Below are 15,068 nucleotides of genomic sequence, written 5' to 3'. Positions count from 1 at the left end.
GTCGGTTTCACTGAGAGCTCCAGGCTGGGAGCCGTTCAGTCGATTTCCCCACTACCCCGCCCCCCTTCCTCTTTTCTCCCCACCCCTCCCGTCTCCAGCCCCGTGGACGATGCGGCGGCTGCAGCGGCCTCAGCCCCAGCAGCGGCACCGGCGGTGGCTGCGGTGGGGGTGGCCGGAACTCCGGTGGTGAAGCGGCAGTGGCGGCGGCGGCTGAAGGGGCGGCAGCTGCCCCGCCGCTCTCTCGGTGCTTCCCTTCCTCTTTAGTGCAGTCAGGAAGTTTCTCGCTTCTGTGCATGTGTGCGCGTGAGTGTGGGTGTATGAGGTGAAGGTTTGGGCGGCATTTGTGCAGGCGCTGGGTTTTTTTGCCCAGTTCGCTTCCCGTAACCCGGGAGCCAGGGCTGTGGCCCGAGGAGGGGGCGCGGCGACGGGCTCCCTCCTTTTGTTGTTGTTTCCTCCGCCTGGAGTACTGAAGGGGGGACGCGCCCGGGCGGGGCGGCTCGGAGCCCGGGCCTTGTGGCCCGCGGGGCTCCCGGGCGGGCCGGGCGAGGCCGAGCGGAGCGGGCTTCAACATGATGGCGGCAGAGGCCGGCGGTGAGGAGGGCGGCCCGGTGACCGCCGGGGCCGCGGGAGGCGGCGCGGCCGCGGGCGCCAGTTCCTATCCGGCGGCGTGTCGGGTGAAGATCCCTGCGGCCCTGCCGGTGGCAGCCGCCCCCTATCCCGGGCTGTCGGAGGGCAGAGTGGCCGGGACGCTGGATGGCGGAGCCGCTTTGGGATCAGGATTCCTGGGAGCCGGGTCTGGGGCAGGGGCGCTGGGGGGAGCCGGACTGTCAGGGGGAGGCGCCGCTGCTGGCGTGGCTGGTGCTGCCGCCGCTGCCGCCGCTGCCGCCGCTGCCGCCGCTGCAGCCGCTGGACCTGGCGGGGAGATGGCTCTCACCAAAGGGACCACTTCGTTGCCTGGCGAGACCTTCGGGGCAGGCGGCGGATTCCCTCCTCTGCCGCCGCCTCCCCAACTGCCCGCTTTGGGGGCGGGCCTGGGAACAGTGGACGAAGGTGACTCTCTGGATGGACCAGAATACGAGGAAGAAGAGGTGGCCATCCCGCTGACCGCTCCTCCAACTAACCAGTAAGTGAAGCCCGCTGCTCAGGGGCTGGGGAAGCTGGCTCCTGGGAAGAAGTGGGAAAACATGCTCGTTCTGTCAGCTGTGATTTGTTCTGAAAAGTTTTGAAGCTTCAGGTTCCATGCGTAGGGATTTAATTTGATCGCTTATCTTCCCTACAGGCTTACTCCCTGGCGTCTTTGTATGTTTATTGCTCCTCTGGGAAGATGTAAAGTTTTTAAGATGGGAAGCTTGGGAAAATGTGTATCAGGTGAGAACCGGATATGGTTCTGCCCCTTCCAAATTGAGTGGCGTTCGGGGATTCAGCTGAGCTTGCAGCTACCAAGGCAGTTGTAGTTTATTATATAGTATTACCCTGTGTGTGTTCCTTGTTGAAACTAGATGATTAGTGAGAAGCTTTGAATATGAGTGTTTGAATGAGTATTGCACTAATATTGTTTGAAACATGTCTTGGTCGGAATGCGTTGTTTTTGTTGCACTGCAAATCTAAACTTCAGCCTGTTGAAAGCATAGCGATGCAAAAAAGTCTTTGGATCACTTATGAAAACGTGGGTCAGCGAGAAAGGAAAGGAGATTTATGAATTACAGGTGTGCTTAAGGGCCCATACTCCAGCAGTATATGTAACGTGTGCCTTAGAGTTCTCATTTTTTTAATATTAGTGCGATTTTTTTTATAGTTGAGACTTTGTAAGTACAGCGTTGAAATAAAACAAAATTAAGAGCGTGCTTCCCTTCAACACTTTGTTGGTGGCCAATACAATATTATATTTCTAAATTAATTTGACAGTACTGCAGAATATATAGAACAACGACTTTTCTGTATAGAGTATCTCCCTCTTACTTGTTCCCTTCATAAGTGAATTTAGGTATGAACTTACATATAAAGGTAGACCTTAATGAGAGGAAAATGTTGATGGGAAGTGGTATAGTAGGCAAAACTTGTTTTATAGATCTTTCACATCTGTCCTAATTGACTTTTAGAATTTGACAACCTTGGTGAGTATCAGAGGAAAAAAGATTTGGTTCATATGTTGACACTTGAAGTATTATTATTTTGGGGGGTGGGGTGGTATATTTCTTTAGAGGACTTAGAAGCAATTAAATTAGGAAACGATTTTGTAATACTAATCCATTTTGACTTATGACTATATCTTTTGATACTTAGGTGGAAAAGTGAAGTTAATCTTATGTCAGCCATGGTATAGGGGTATTGTATTCCTTTATATTGTTCAATAGAGTTCCTTTTTTTGTCTAATTTTATCCTAACTTATGTCATGTCTAGTATTGCAGACTTTTCTGAAGGTGTTCAGGGAGTTATACAATTCTAATTTTACACACTGTTACACATCTTCAAGCCTTTTTGCAAAAAAAAAAAAAATCAGTCAGTTAAATATAAAGTGCCCACTATATGCTCAGCACTGTGGTTATAATAAACAAAGTACAACTTTTTATACTGAAAGAATATAGTCTTATGCCAGTTCATAACTGAATTAAATTAGGCATATTTAGTAAATTGTAGTTTTAAATTTTTAAAAAGTACAATTTATTTAATAGAGCAGTTTTAGGTTGATAGCAAAATTGAGCAGAGAATACAGAGCCTTCCCATTAAATTTTTAATAATAAACATGAATGATTACATAGGAAAAATTGTGTTTGTGAGGAGTTCATTGTATGAGATTTTCATTATTATATGTATTTGAGAATACAAATATTTGTGACTATGTATATGAGATTTGTTTTATTTTAAAAAAATATCCTCCATTTCTAGTATGTTTTTAAATTTGCCACTGAGAAGTACAAATTTCCCTCTTTTCTTTATCTTAGATATCAACCCAGAGTCACTGGAGGCAATACAGTGTAGTGGTTAAGCGTGAAAATTCTGAAGTTAGACAAGATTTGGGTTGGAATCCTGACACTACCACTTACTAGCTGTGTGATCTTGGAAAGGTCAGTTTCCCCATCTGTAAAATGGGGATAATAATGGTACCTTCCTCATATGGTTGTTTTCAAGGTTTAATGGGAACCCTGAACATATTCAGTAACAGTACGTGACATATAGTTAAGTGTTCAACAAATAAATGGTCTCCCAAAGTAACAATAATATAATTTTATTATCATTAAATTGCCTACTAATTCTGTTGTTGTAGGGAATCCCTTACTAATAGCTATCTTAGAGAATGTTTTGAACTCCAAAGGCCTGTCTACAACAATTATATTAAAAATTTTATTTTAACTTCATAAAGTTAAGCAGGTTTAGCGATGAAGTTCATGTTTTCTATTCCTATTTTTAAATGAAAGAACAATGCCTTAATCCCTTGGTTAAATAATGACAAATCTTTCATAAAAGTATTAAATGTTTCGGACTAAATTAATTTTTGATTACTAGTAATTGGTTGTCTTACTTATTGATAACATGGTTCCGCTCACGTGATAAGAGGTTCAGGTACTGGACTGAGTCCACTGTGGTTTGTTAGGCTGAGTTTCTCTGGTCATAGAGTTCAGCTTTGTATCCAGCTAGTTTGGTGCTGTTGGTCTCAAGAGAGTCAAGTGAACGTATGTAGATTGACCAGTGTAAATATAATAATGCCATTAGTATTGTGTATCTGTTTTTTCTGTATGCATGGTGAATCATTAGTCTCATGTTTATTAGTTTTGTTAAGGCCAGAAAAGTTTGTGTAATTTTAACTATCACATTTATTTGAATATTTTCCTTTCTGCAAGTTCTGAGGAAAAAAATTTAAAAAGAAAAAAATTATTTCCATATATTTTTATGCTAAGAAGTTTCTATATTCAAAACTGCTAACACATTTCTTTTTCAAGAGAGAAAAAGATTAAATTAAAGGAGTTTGTATGGAGCTGCTTCTCATTCTTCTTGTTATTTTTTTCTATTTCCCCTAAAGGTGAGGGAGAGAAAGTAAAGGAATGTTGGTCTCTTAGTATACCTTACAAAAAAATTAAAAAAAAAAATATTGTTACATACCAGTGTGTGTGTGTGTGTGTGTGTGTGTGTGTGTGTGTGTGTGTGTGTGTATGTATGTATGTATTATGAGTCTGCAGCAGCAGAACGCCCTTGAGCTGAATCCAATCCACAGATATACTAGTGTATGGTTTGCTCTTAGTGTATTTGGGACCTATTGTAATTAGTTGTTACCATTTAGTTAGTTCAGTGGTTGAGCATTGACCTATGAACCAGGAGGTCACAGTTCACTTCCCAGTCAGGGCACATGCCCAGGTTTTGGGCTCCATCCCCAGTGTGGGGCGTGCTGATGTTTCTATCTCTCTCTCCCTCTCTCTTCCTCCCAAATCAATAAAAAATCTATTTAAAAAAAAATTGGAAGACTTCACATTTAAGAAGCCTCAATTTCTAGCATCTCTTGAGAAATCACAGGTTGCTGTTTCTGGTTGAGATTAGATTGCTAGAGTCCAGTGGAGGTTGTCTCTTTGAGGTGGGGTCTGAGTTTTCCATTTTGCTGTAGTCTCCACCAGGCCTGCTTTGCCATTGATATTATTTGCCTGGCATCTGGCCAAGATCTTACCCTGGACCTAAGCAGGCTTCTCAGGCCTGAAACAAAGGAAAAAGAAATAAGGAATTTAAATAATACCCTTTTTCCTCTTAAAAAATAAAGTTACTGTCTCTACAGAAGTAAAATAATTCTTAAGTCAAATAATTGTTAAAGTTAATATTATGTTAGCACATGTAGTGTTCATTAACTCTGTCTCTGATAGCATTATAACTATGGGTGAGTCATTATTTCCTATAAAAATGGGGATGAGAATTGCAAAGATTAGTTGTGGATAGAGTGGACCCAGATTTTGTACCATATTTTTAGTAGATGCTTAATTTAAGGAATTACAACAATGAGTAAGATGCTCCTTTTCTCAGTGAGTCTCTATTCTTAGAGAGTTTTGGATCTAGTAGGAAGTTGAATAAACCTATTATTATGATTCAGGATAGATTAAGATAAATATAATGAGTGAAGTATGAGGAATGGGTCATGGGGGTTAAAAGAATAAGACATGATATAAAGAGGATCAGTAAAGTCTGAGGAAAAGTAGGAGGTATGTTTTCCTTGCTGCATAATTTATTATCTGAACATGAAGTTGTTGGTTCCTATTGCCTAATGATTTTATCAGGTAAAAAAAAAAAGAATTATGAGTTAAATGAGTATAAACTTTTGACCTTAGTGAAGAGTCTGCCCTGAACTCTTACTTACCTGTGATCTGGAGGGAGGTTGAAGGAGGTGCCCGTACTTACTAAGAATACAGAGCACAGCCAAAGGTTAGAATTGGTCTGGGTCATTGAAAACCAGACAAAGGCTGACAGACAAAAAATAAAAAGGACAGCTATAAATTAGGAAGAAGAAAGGGAAAACTTAGAAGGGAGCATAAGGGGTGGGGCAGAGAGGAGTGGCGGGGGTGGGGGTGGGGGTGGGGAAAGGGGAGAGAGTAGGGAATGGAGTAGGAAGAGGGAGAGTGTATGTTATGCCATGCTATCCACCAGCTGTCCCAGCTGAGGCACCAAACTTAGGCATTAAGACACCTTGGATGTTCATGTGTCATCTTTTGGCTGTAACATCCCCTCACCCTCTCTCCCCCTCTCTCACCTTCTCTTACCCTCTCCTCTCTCCATCCCTGTAGTCTATTTCATTAGCTTGAGCTTCTTCACAGCATGGCAGCTGGGTTCCACAACAGAGCATTTCAAGAGGACAGGACTCTCTGTGTCATCACTTATCAAGTCTCTGCATTCTTTTTTTTTTTTTTTTTTTTTTTAATATATTTTATTGATTTTCTTTACAGAGAAGAAGGGAGAGGGATTGAGAGTTAGAAACATCGATGAGGGAGAAACATCGATCAGCCACCTCCTGCATGCCCCCTACTGGGGATGTGCCCGCAACCAAGGTACATGCCCTTGACCGGAATCGAACCTGGGACTCTTCAGTCCGCAGGCTGATGCTCTATCCACTGAGCCAAACTGCTTAGGGCAAGTCTCTGCATTCTTCATGTGTGTTAATGTTCCAATGGCCAGTGCTAATTACATGACCCAGTGCAGATTTAGTATGGGATGTTAGTTATTGCTCATTGTTTGAATATGCAAGGGCATTAATACTGGGAGTTGAGATTCTTGGGGACACCAAAGTTATAGCCTACTCCATGTTTTCATCTACATGTAATCTTATCTAATAAAGAGGGAATATGCTAATTGACGATCACTCCATCACAAAGATGGCTGCACCCACAGCTTAGGCCAAGTTCCCATAAGGAGCCTTAACGAGCAATCAGCAGGGACCTGAGGCTACGCCCTCCGGTGCCCCCCTGGAGCTTGACAGGGAACTTCAGGCCTCGCCCTCCCCACCCCAGCACCAAGCCAGGGGACCTCAGAGCGTACCCCCTGCCCGGCAGGGCTTGACAGGGGACCTCAGGACGTGCCCCCCACCCCAGCACCGGGCCAGGGGACCTGAGGCTGTGCCCCCCTGCCTGGCTGGGCTTGACAGGGGACCTCAGGCCATGCCTCCCACCCAGTGGGGCTTGACGGGGGACCTCAAGGTGCACCCCCAGTGCTTGGTCGGGGGAATTCAGGCCGTGCCCCCGCCCAGCAGGGCTTGATGGGGGACCTGAGGCTGCGCCTCCTTCCCGGTGCTGGGCCAGGGGACCTGAGGCTGTGCCCCCGCACCTGGCGGGGCTTGACGGGGGACCTCAGGCCATGCCCTCCACCCAGTGGGGCTTGACAGGGTATCTCAGGCCGTGTCTCCCACTTGGTGGGGCTTGATGGAGGACCTCAAGGCCCACCCCCTCCCTGGTCTGGGGACCTCAGGTCACGCCCCCAGTCCTGGTGCCGGGCCAGGGGACCTGAGGCTACGCCCCCTTCCTGGCAGGGCTTGACAAGGGTGGGACTGGCCAGGTCTGGATCTAGCCAGTGGGGGAAAGGGCGGCCAGGTCTGGGTCTCACGCAATTTTGAGGTGCATGTGGGTGGGCGGGGACTTGACTCTGGGTCCTGTGGTGTGCCCCAGACTCTGCAGGAGGAAGGTTTTCATATACATTTTACTAATTTTCTTTCATCTCTGACAGTTCTATTATAGAGAAAGGACAAATAGCAATATTAAATTATTTCCTCTAATTAATTCCCTTTTAATGTTCACGAAATTCGTGCACCAGGTCACTAGTATCAGATAATACTAGAATGCCAGTGGTAAGGAAGGAGGTAAGAGAAAGGACAAGTACTTGCAAATTCTTTCCTTAGGCTCAGCATGATTGTATTTTATTAAATGATTCAAATATATCCACAATAGGTTTTGCTTCTTACTACCATTATCTTAATTTTAAATAAAAATATTAAGTATGGATGTTGGTTATGGCTCATTGTTTGAATTTGAAAGTGTATAGAAGGTAGGTGTGTTACCTTGAAATTATCTGCAGTACATTTCAGTTGTGAGCCAAGTTAAAAATAGTTGTCAGATACAGTTTACTTCTCCACAAGTCTAATCACATTGCAACAGGATTTGGGGTATGATTTTAGGTATTTCAGTGATTAGGTGATTTTTGTTAGTAAAACAATGAACATTATGGTGTACAAAATAAATATAAAAATATACACTCTATTTAGAAGATGCATTAATGATAGAGAATTAAGATGATATAATTAAATTACAGATATAAATTAGTGTCCATAATTTTTTAGATATGTTTACTAGTAGATTTGAGTAATACTTATAATTAATTTTTTTAAGGGAGAGGATGGAAAGGCAGAGGCCCAGTATTGGCTTATTTATTATTTACCATATGCTAGGTACTTTACATAGATTATCTCAATTCTCACAGCTAGTGCAATAGTTATTCACATTCTTATCTTGAGAACACTTAGGTGATAGAACTGGAATTTTAATGCAAAAACTATATTTTTTCCTTTGCCTTGCCCCCTTTCAGTACATGTAACACATATATGTACACTCATACAAAACTTAATATACTTCAGGGCTGGCCAGTTCCTGGGTGTTATGGATGGAAATGTGCCCCCCCCAAAAAAAAAAACAAAACAAAAAACAAAAAACAAAACAACTAAAACACACCCAAATTATATGTTGAAGACCTAACCCCAAGTTTGACTATACAAAAAAAAACCAACTAAAACACACCCAAATTATATGTTGAAGACCTAACCCCAAGTTTGACTATACAAAAAAAAACAAAAAAACTAAAACACACCCAAATTATATGTTGAAGACCTAACCCCAAGTTTGACTATACTAGGTGTACCGGTTAATATTGGCGGATTTTGTAATCAAAGAAAACACGATAATTTCAAGAGAAACATCAAAAGTGCTTTATAAGTAATGTCCATCGCTAGCTACGCATTTCCCCCATCTTTCAGGTAATTTGTGGATACCATCCCAATAGAACTTTCCTTGTTTTGAGGCAAACCATTCAGAGACCCAATTTTCCACTTCTTGGTTCGTTTTGAAGTGCTGCTCAGAAAGTGCGTGTGCCATCGATCGGAACAAGTGGTAATCTGAAGGAGCAAGGTCTGGTGAATACGGCGGGTGGGTTAATACTTCCAAGGCAACATCTTTTAACATGTCTTTAACTGGTTTTGAAGTGTGTGATGGTGCATCATCATGAAGCAGAATTACTTTTGCGGTGTCTTTTGGCACATTCTGGTTGTTTCACGATCAAAGCGTGGTTGAAATTTATCAATTGTTGGTAGCAATCAGTATTAACTGTTTCACCTGGTTTTAGAAGCTCATAATACACCGCACCTTCCTGATGTCACTAAATGCAGAGCATTGTCTTCTTTCCGAAGCGATTTGGCCTTGCAGTCGATGGTGACGGTTGACCTGGATCAACCCATGATTTTGTGCATTTGGGATTCTCAAAATAACTCCACTTTTCATCGACAGTCACAATTCGATGCAAAAAAGACTTTCTTTTGTGCTGTTGAAGCAACATTTTACTGATGACTTTTCGGTTTTCCATTTGTCTTCCGTTCAGTTGGTGTGGCACCCATTTTCCTTCCTTTAAAATCTTTCCTATTGCTTGTAAATGATCCGAAATTGTTTGATGAGCAACATTTAACCTATCTGCAAGTTGCTTTTGAGTTTGACACGCATCTTCATCCAATAATGCTTGTAATTGTTGGCCATCAAACTTTTTCGGTTGATCTGGACGTTCTTTGTCTTTCTCATCAAAATCATCACTTTTAAACCAGCGTTCACAAGTATCTTGAGATGGAGCATGTTCACCATAAGCTTCCCGAAGTATACCATAACTTTTCTTCAAAATAAAGTAATGAATTAAAACTTCCCGCAAATGCTCTGTTTTTGGCATGAACTTTGACATTTTTTAAGCATAAAAATACCTATGATATTAACACCTTCAGCAAATTTGACATAATGAAGTTTTGAAGCTTGCTGTCAATACAACAAAATAGCATGCATATCAGATTGGATTATATATCAACATATGTGTAACTCCATCTATTGAAAAAAATTTGCATTATTAACTGGTACACCTAGTATATGGTGATAGGCCTTTAAGGAGGTAGTTAAGATTAAATAAGGCCATATGGTGGATCTATAATCCAATAGGACTGTTATTCACATAAAAAGAGGAAGAGACACTAGGAATGCATATGCACAGAGAGAAGGCATGTGAGAAGGTGGCCATCTGAAAGCCAAGGAGAGAGGCCTCCTAGAAGTCAACTCCTGGCACCTTAATTTTGAACTCAGCCTCCAGAACTGTGAGAAAATAAATGTCTGTTTAAGCATCCACTCTGCAGTACTTTGTTATGGTAGCCCAAGCTGACTGATACATTGGGTAACCTTGCATCTTTAAAAGTGGCTTCTGATGATTTTGGAGCAGATTGAATGCACATCCACTACTTGAAAAATAGATTCCTCATTATTTTATTTCTTTCATTGTAAGAAAGAAAAACTTTAATTCTTTTTTACCTTCTTTCTTTATCAGTTAGTGATGTATTTCCTCTTTTGGCTATACCTATGTTGAGAGATGGAAAATATTTAAATGCATGTCTGATCACTATGGCGTAAAAAGATTTTTCACATGACCGTGGATAGTAGTAATGGAATATCCTGTGGGTGTGACATTACTCCAGCAAAATTCATTCTGTGTTCATTGTTGTAACAATGTTACTTTTAAATTCTCATTCTCTTGTATATCTGTCTTTTGCTAAGGGAAAGACCCAGAAGTCTCCCTCAACTGTTAAGTCTTTTTATTTATTTATCTTTTGTAGAAATAACCCACTAAACTGGAGTCACAGTTAAGAAATTATATAATAATAGAACCATATCTCTCCTCCATGCATGCCTATCTAAGTATTGAATTATGTCTCAAATTTTTAAAATTAAACTTAATTTTCAGATAATTATAAATTCATATTCAGCTGTAAGAATAACAAAGATGCACTTTTCACCCATTTTTTTCTCAATTGCAACATCTTGTATCACAACAGGATATTTACATTGATAAAACTCACTTATTCATATTTCACCATCTCTGCATACGTGTGTGTGTGTGTGTGTGTGTGTGTGTGTGTAGTGTATATTTAGTTCTATTCAGTTTTATCATGTGTAGATTTGTGTAATCATCACAATAATAAAGGTACAGAACACTTTCATTGACACCAGGATTCTTTGTGCTGCCTTTTTATTTATTTATTTTTTTGTGTGTGTGTGTTTGCTGCCTTCTTATAACCAAACTTGCCACCCTTCTCCACTTCCTCCATCTCCAATCCCTGGCAACCACTAATCTGTTCTTCATTTTGTCATTTCAAAAAGATTATATAAATGGACTCATATAGTATGAAATCCTTTTGGGATTAGCATTTTTAAAAGTGGCTTCCCGGCCACCGCCATGGGTCATTCCCTGAGCGTAGGGGAGGGTTGCACCGACATGAAGCGCAAGTATGATCAGTGCTTTAATCGCTGGTTTGCTGAGAAGTTCTCAAGAGGGACAGCTCCGGGGACCCGTGCACCGACCTCTTCAAGCGCTACCAGCAGTGCGTTCAGGAAGCAATAAAGGAGAAGGAGATTCCCATTGAAGGACTGGAGTTCATGGGCCATGGCAGAGACAAGCCTGAAAGCTCTTCTTGACCTTGACAGTCACCTTGAAAATAGACTCCTCAAATCAGGAAATTTGAGCCCTCTGGATTTTGTCAATTAAGGCTGTGAAGATAGCCATCAATTTAATGAGGACTTATTTTCTTCCTAGATGTTTTCCTCTCACTTTGAACCACCACTTTTTACTTTGGGATGTTTTCTCACTTGCTCTGACATCTTGCAGGAACTCGCTGTACTAAAATGGAATGATTTCTTGGGATTATGGTTGCAATACTTCATCTGGGATCAGCTTTAAATATATCTTGTATCTAAAGACTGATAAACTTGTCAGGATAATTATGGTTGCCTGACCCCTTGAGTTACTAGTATGCCTCAAAGGACATTAGAGATACTGTACTGTGGTCATTGTTCATGGAAGCAACTGGTTAGGACCTCTTTTCTCTCAGGGAGCTAATGCTCTGAAAAGGGATCCCAGTATGACTCTTCAATCAATGCTTGGGAGTTTTATTTTTTTATATAGTAACCTAACTGTTAAGCTTGCTCAATGGTGGACTAGGTTAGCCAAGAGGAAGCTTTTAACAGTTCTTGACCTTAACAAGAGGTGTCAGATCTCAGATTAAGACGTGAAAGCTTCAAGAATGTTAGAGCAAACACCATTTCAGAGTTCATAGTGTAGTTCAGTCATTAAGATCCTTGGAATATGCTATGGAGGAAGATCCTAAATTGCAAAAATTTGCTGCTGTGGCCAGCTTTCAAGCTAAGTCAATGAATTAAGTCAACCTGTATATCATGAAAATGCCAAAATACTGTATCTGGTTAGGGGAGAAAGGAATTTGCTTTATTTGCATTGTTTATCCACCTTGCCCTGTAATATCTGTAATCATGAAGATGGAATAAATTGTAATGTTTAGTTTCTATCATAAAAAAAAAAAAAATAAAAGTGGCTTCCCTCAAGATTCCCCTCAAGAGTCATTCAATTTGTTGTATGTATCCCTACTTTTAGGGATGTACTACACTTTGTTTAACCATTCACCCATTGGAGAACATTTGGGTTATTTCCAGTTTTGGCTATTAGGATAAAAAGCTGCTATGAACATTTATGTTTATGTTTTTGTGTGAACGTAAGTTTTCATTTTTGTCAGATAAATACCCAAGAGTGCAGTTGCTGGATTGCATGGTAATGTATGTTCAGTTTTATAAGAAATTGTCAATCTGTTTTCTAGAGTGGCTGTGTCCTTATACATTATCACTATTAATATACTAGAGGCTCGGTGCACGAAATTCATGTACGGGAGTGGGGGAGGGTGTCCCTCAGCCCAGCCTACACCCTCTCCATCAGGCCTAAACTAGCAGTCAGACATCCCTCTCACAATCTGGGACTACTGGCTCCTAACCACTCTGCCTGTCAGCCTGATAGCCCCCTAACCTCTCCCCTGCCGGCCTGATTGATGTCTAACTGCTTCACTGCCGACATGATCATCTCCAGCTGCCCTCCCCTGCCGGCCTGATCGCCCCCAACTGCCTTCCCCTGCGGGGCTGAGGGGACTGGGGGACTGAAGCTGGATGAGGTGGGGCTGAGGGGATTGGGGGACTGAGGCTGGATGAGGTGGGGCTGAGGGGACTGGAGGACTCCGGCTGGATGAGGCGCGGTGCCTGCCACCCCCCAGCGGGGCTGAGGGGACTGGGGGACTCCGGCTCGATGAGGAGGGGCTGAGGGGACTGGGAGCTGCTATCTTGTGGCTGTGGGTGCTGCCATCTTGTGAGGGCATGGCAGTCAATTAGCATATTCCCTCATTGGCTGAGGGTGTTGCCATCTTGTGAGGACGTGACAGTCAGTTAGCATATTCCCTCTTTATTAGATAGGATGAGTGATCCTGATTCTTTGTATCCACATCAGCATTTGATATTGTCACCTTTTTTTAATTTTAGCTATTCTATAGATGTTTAGTGAAATCTTATGGTTTTAATTTGTATTTCCCTAATGACCAATGATGTTGAAAGAATTTTCAGGTGCTAATTTGCTATCTGTATATCTCTTTGGTGAAATGTCTGTTTATCTCTTTTGCCCATTTTCCAATATGATTTTTTTATTGTTGAGTTTTATGTATTCTAATTATTCTGTGTTTGATTTGTGGTATTCAAATATTTTTTCCATTCTGTAGCTTGTCTTCTCTTAACAGAGCAACAGTTTTTAATTTTGAAGAGGCTTAATTTATATTTTCTTTTGTAGGTTGTACTTTTAACAATTTTTTAGGAAGCGGGGGAGAGAGAGAGAGAGAGAGAGAGAGAGAGGAGAGAGGAGAGAGGAGAGAGGGAGGAGAGAGAGAGAGAGAGAGAGAGAGAGAGAGAGAGAGAGAGAGAGATTGCTTCCCTCAACCTTATGTATGTGCCCTGACCTGGAATTGAACCTGCCACCTTTTGGTATAAGGCAGTGGTCAGCAAACTGCGGCTCGCGAGCCACATGCGGCTCCCGAGCTGTGGTTTGCCATTCTGTTGACTAATGAGTTTGCTGACCACTGACCTAGGCTCTCAATTCCAATAATTACAGGCTGTTATTATTCCTTGTGATTAAGCCCCTATCCCAGTGGTGGGCAAACTCAGTAGTCAACAGAGTGGCAAACCACGGCGCGGCTCCTGAGCCGCAGTTTGCCGACCGCTGGTATAAGGGATGCTGCTCCAACCAGTTGAGCCACACTGGTCAGGGCTGTAGGTTGTACTTAGCCTATTCTAGGTCTCAACGATTTTCTCTTATGATTACTTCTAAAAGTTTTAGGTTTTACAGTTAAGTCCATGATCCATTTTAATTTCATTTTCATAAAAGATACGGAGTTAAAATTGAGGTTCATAATTTTGCCTATAGATATCCAATTGCTCTAGCAACATTTGTTGAAAAGGTGAATATCCTCTTTCCATTGAATTACTTGGCACTTTTGTCTAAAATCAATTGGGCATGTATGTGTAGATTTACTTTTGGGTTCTCTTTTGTGGTCCATTGATGTCTATCTACCTATCTATCTATCTATCTATCTATCTATATCTTCATCTGCTATTAATACACTTTTGATTACCGTAGCTATGTAGTAAGCCTTAATATTGGGTAGGGTGATTCCTCTTACTTTTCATTAAGGTTTTAGCTATTCTAAGGCTTGTGTCTTTACATATGAATATTATAACAAGCTTGTCCATGTCTACAAGAACTTTGCTGAGATTTTCATAGGATTGTATTAAACCTATAGATCAGTTTGGGGAGAATTGGCATCTTTACCATATTGACATGGTATATATCTCCATTTATTTAGGTCCTCCTCGATTTCTTTATTCAGCATTTTAATAATTCTTAGTGTATTATTCCTACAAACATATTGTTAAATTCATACTTAATGTTTTTTCTTTAGATCAATATTACAAATGTTGTTTTTAATTTCAGTTTCCACATGTTCTTTGTTAGTATATAGAAATGCTGTTGATTTTTGTATGTTGGTCTTGTATCCTGTGACCTTGCTAGACGTACCTTTAGTTTTAAGAGGCTTTTTACAGATTCCTTGGGATTTTTTACAATTATGTCAACTGCAAATAGGAACATTTTTGTTGCTTTCTTTCTAATCTTGTATGTCTTTTATTTCTTTTTCTTGTCTCATTGCAGTGGCTAGAAATTCTATAAATTGAATGGGAGTGGTGAGAGCAGATATCCTTGCTTTGTTATTTGTCTTAGGTGGAAAGTGTTTAGTACTAATTTCACCATTAACTATGTGTAGGCTCTTTGGGAGGGGGAAGGGAGATAGATACTTTCCATCAAGTTGAAGCAGATCACCTCTCTTCCTAATTTACTCAGAGTTTTTATTATGAACTAGTGACCCGGTGCACAAAATTCGTGCACAT

At 41.4% G+C, this 15,068-nt stretch overlaps 1 protein-coding gene and 1 pseudogene across 3 annotated transcripts in view; both read left to right on the top strand.

Annotated features, from left to right (window-relative positions):
* Window positions 1-437: 437 nt before the first annotated feature.
* RASA1 (RAS p21 protein activator 1) overlaps window positions 438-15,068 on the top strand; it is a 113,016-nt gene continuing 98,385 nt past the window's right edge. For both annotated transcript variants that reach the window (XM_080680645.1, XM_080680644.1), the window contains exon 1: window positions 438-1,123. In XM_080680645.1, the coding sequence (XP_080536771.1) occupies window positions 570-1,123 (554 nt within the window). In that variant the 5' untranslated portion in view covers window positions 438-569. The remainder of the gene's footprint in view (window positions 1,124-15,068) is intronic.
* On the top strand, window positions 10,984-11,222 carry LOC308254487 (TP53-regulated inhibitor of apoptosis 1-like; annotated as a pseudogene). The gene has a single exon. The product of its transcript is annotated as a TP53-regulated inhibitor of apoptosis 1-like (transcript).

Source organism: Plecotus auritus (assembly GCF_963455305.1).
Source record: "Plecotus auritus genome assembly, chromosome: 7".
NCBI classification, from domain to species: domain Eukaryota; kingdom Metazoa; phylum Chordata; class Mammalia; order Chiroptera; family Vespertilionidae; genus Plecotus; species Plecotus auritus.
This window is presented reverse-complemented; position numbering and strand designations above follow the sequence as displayed.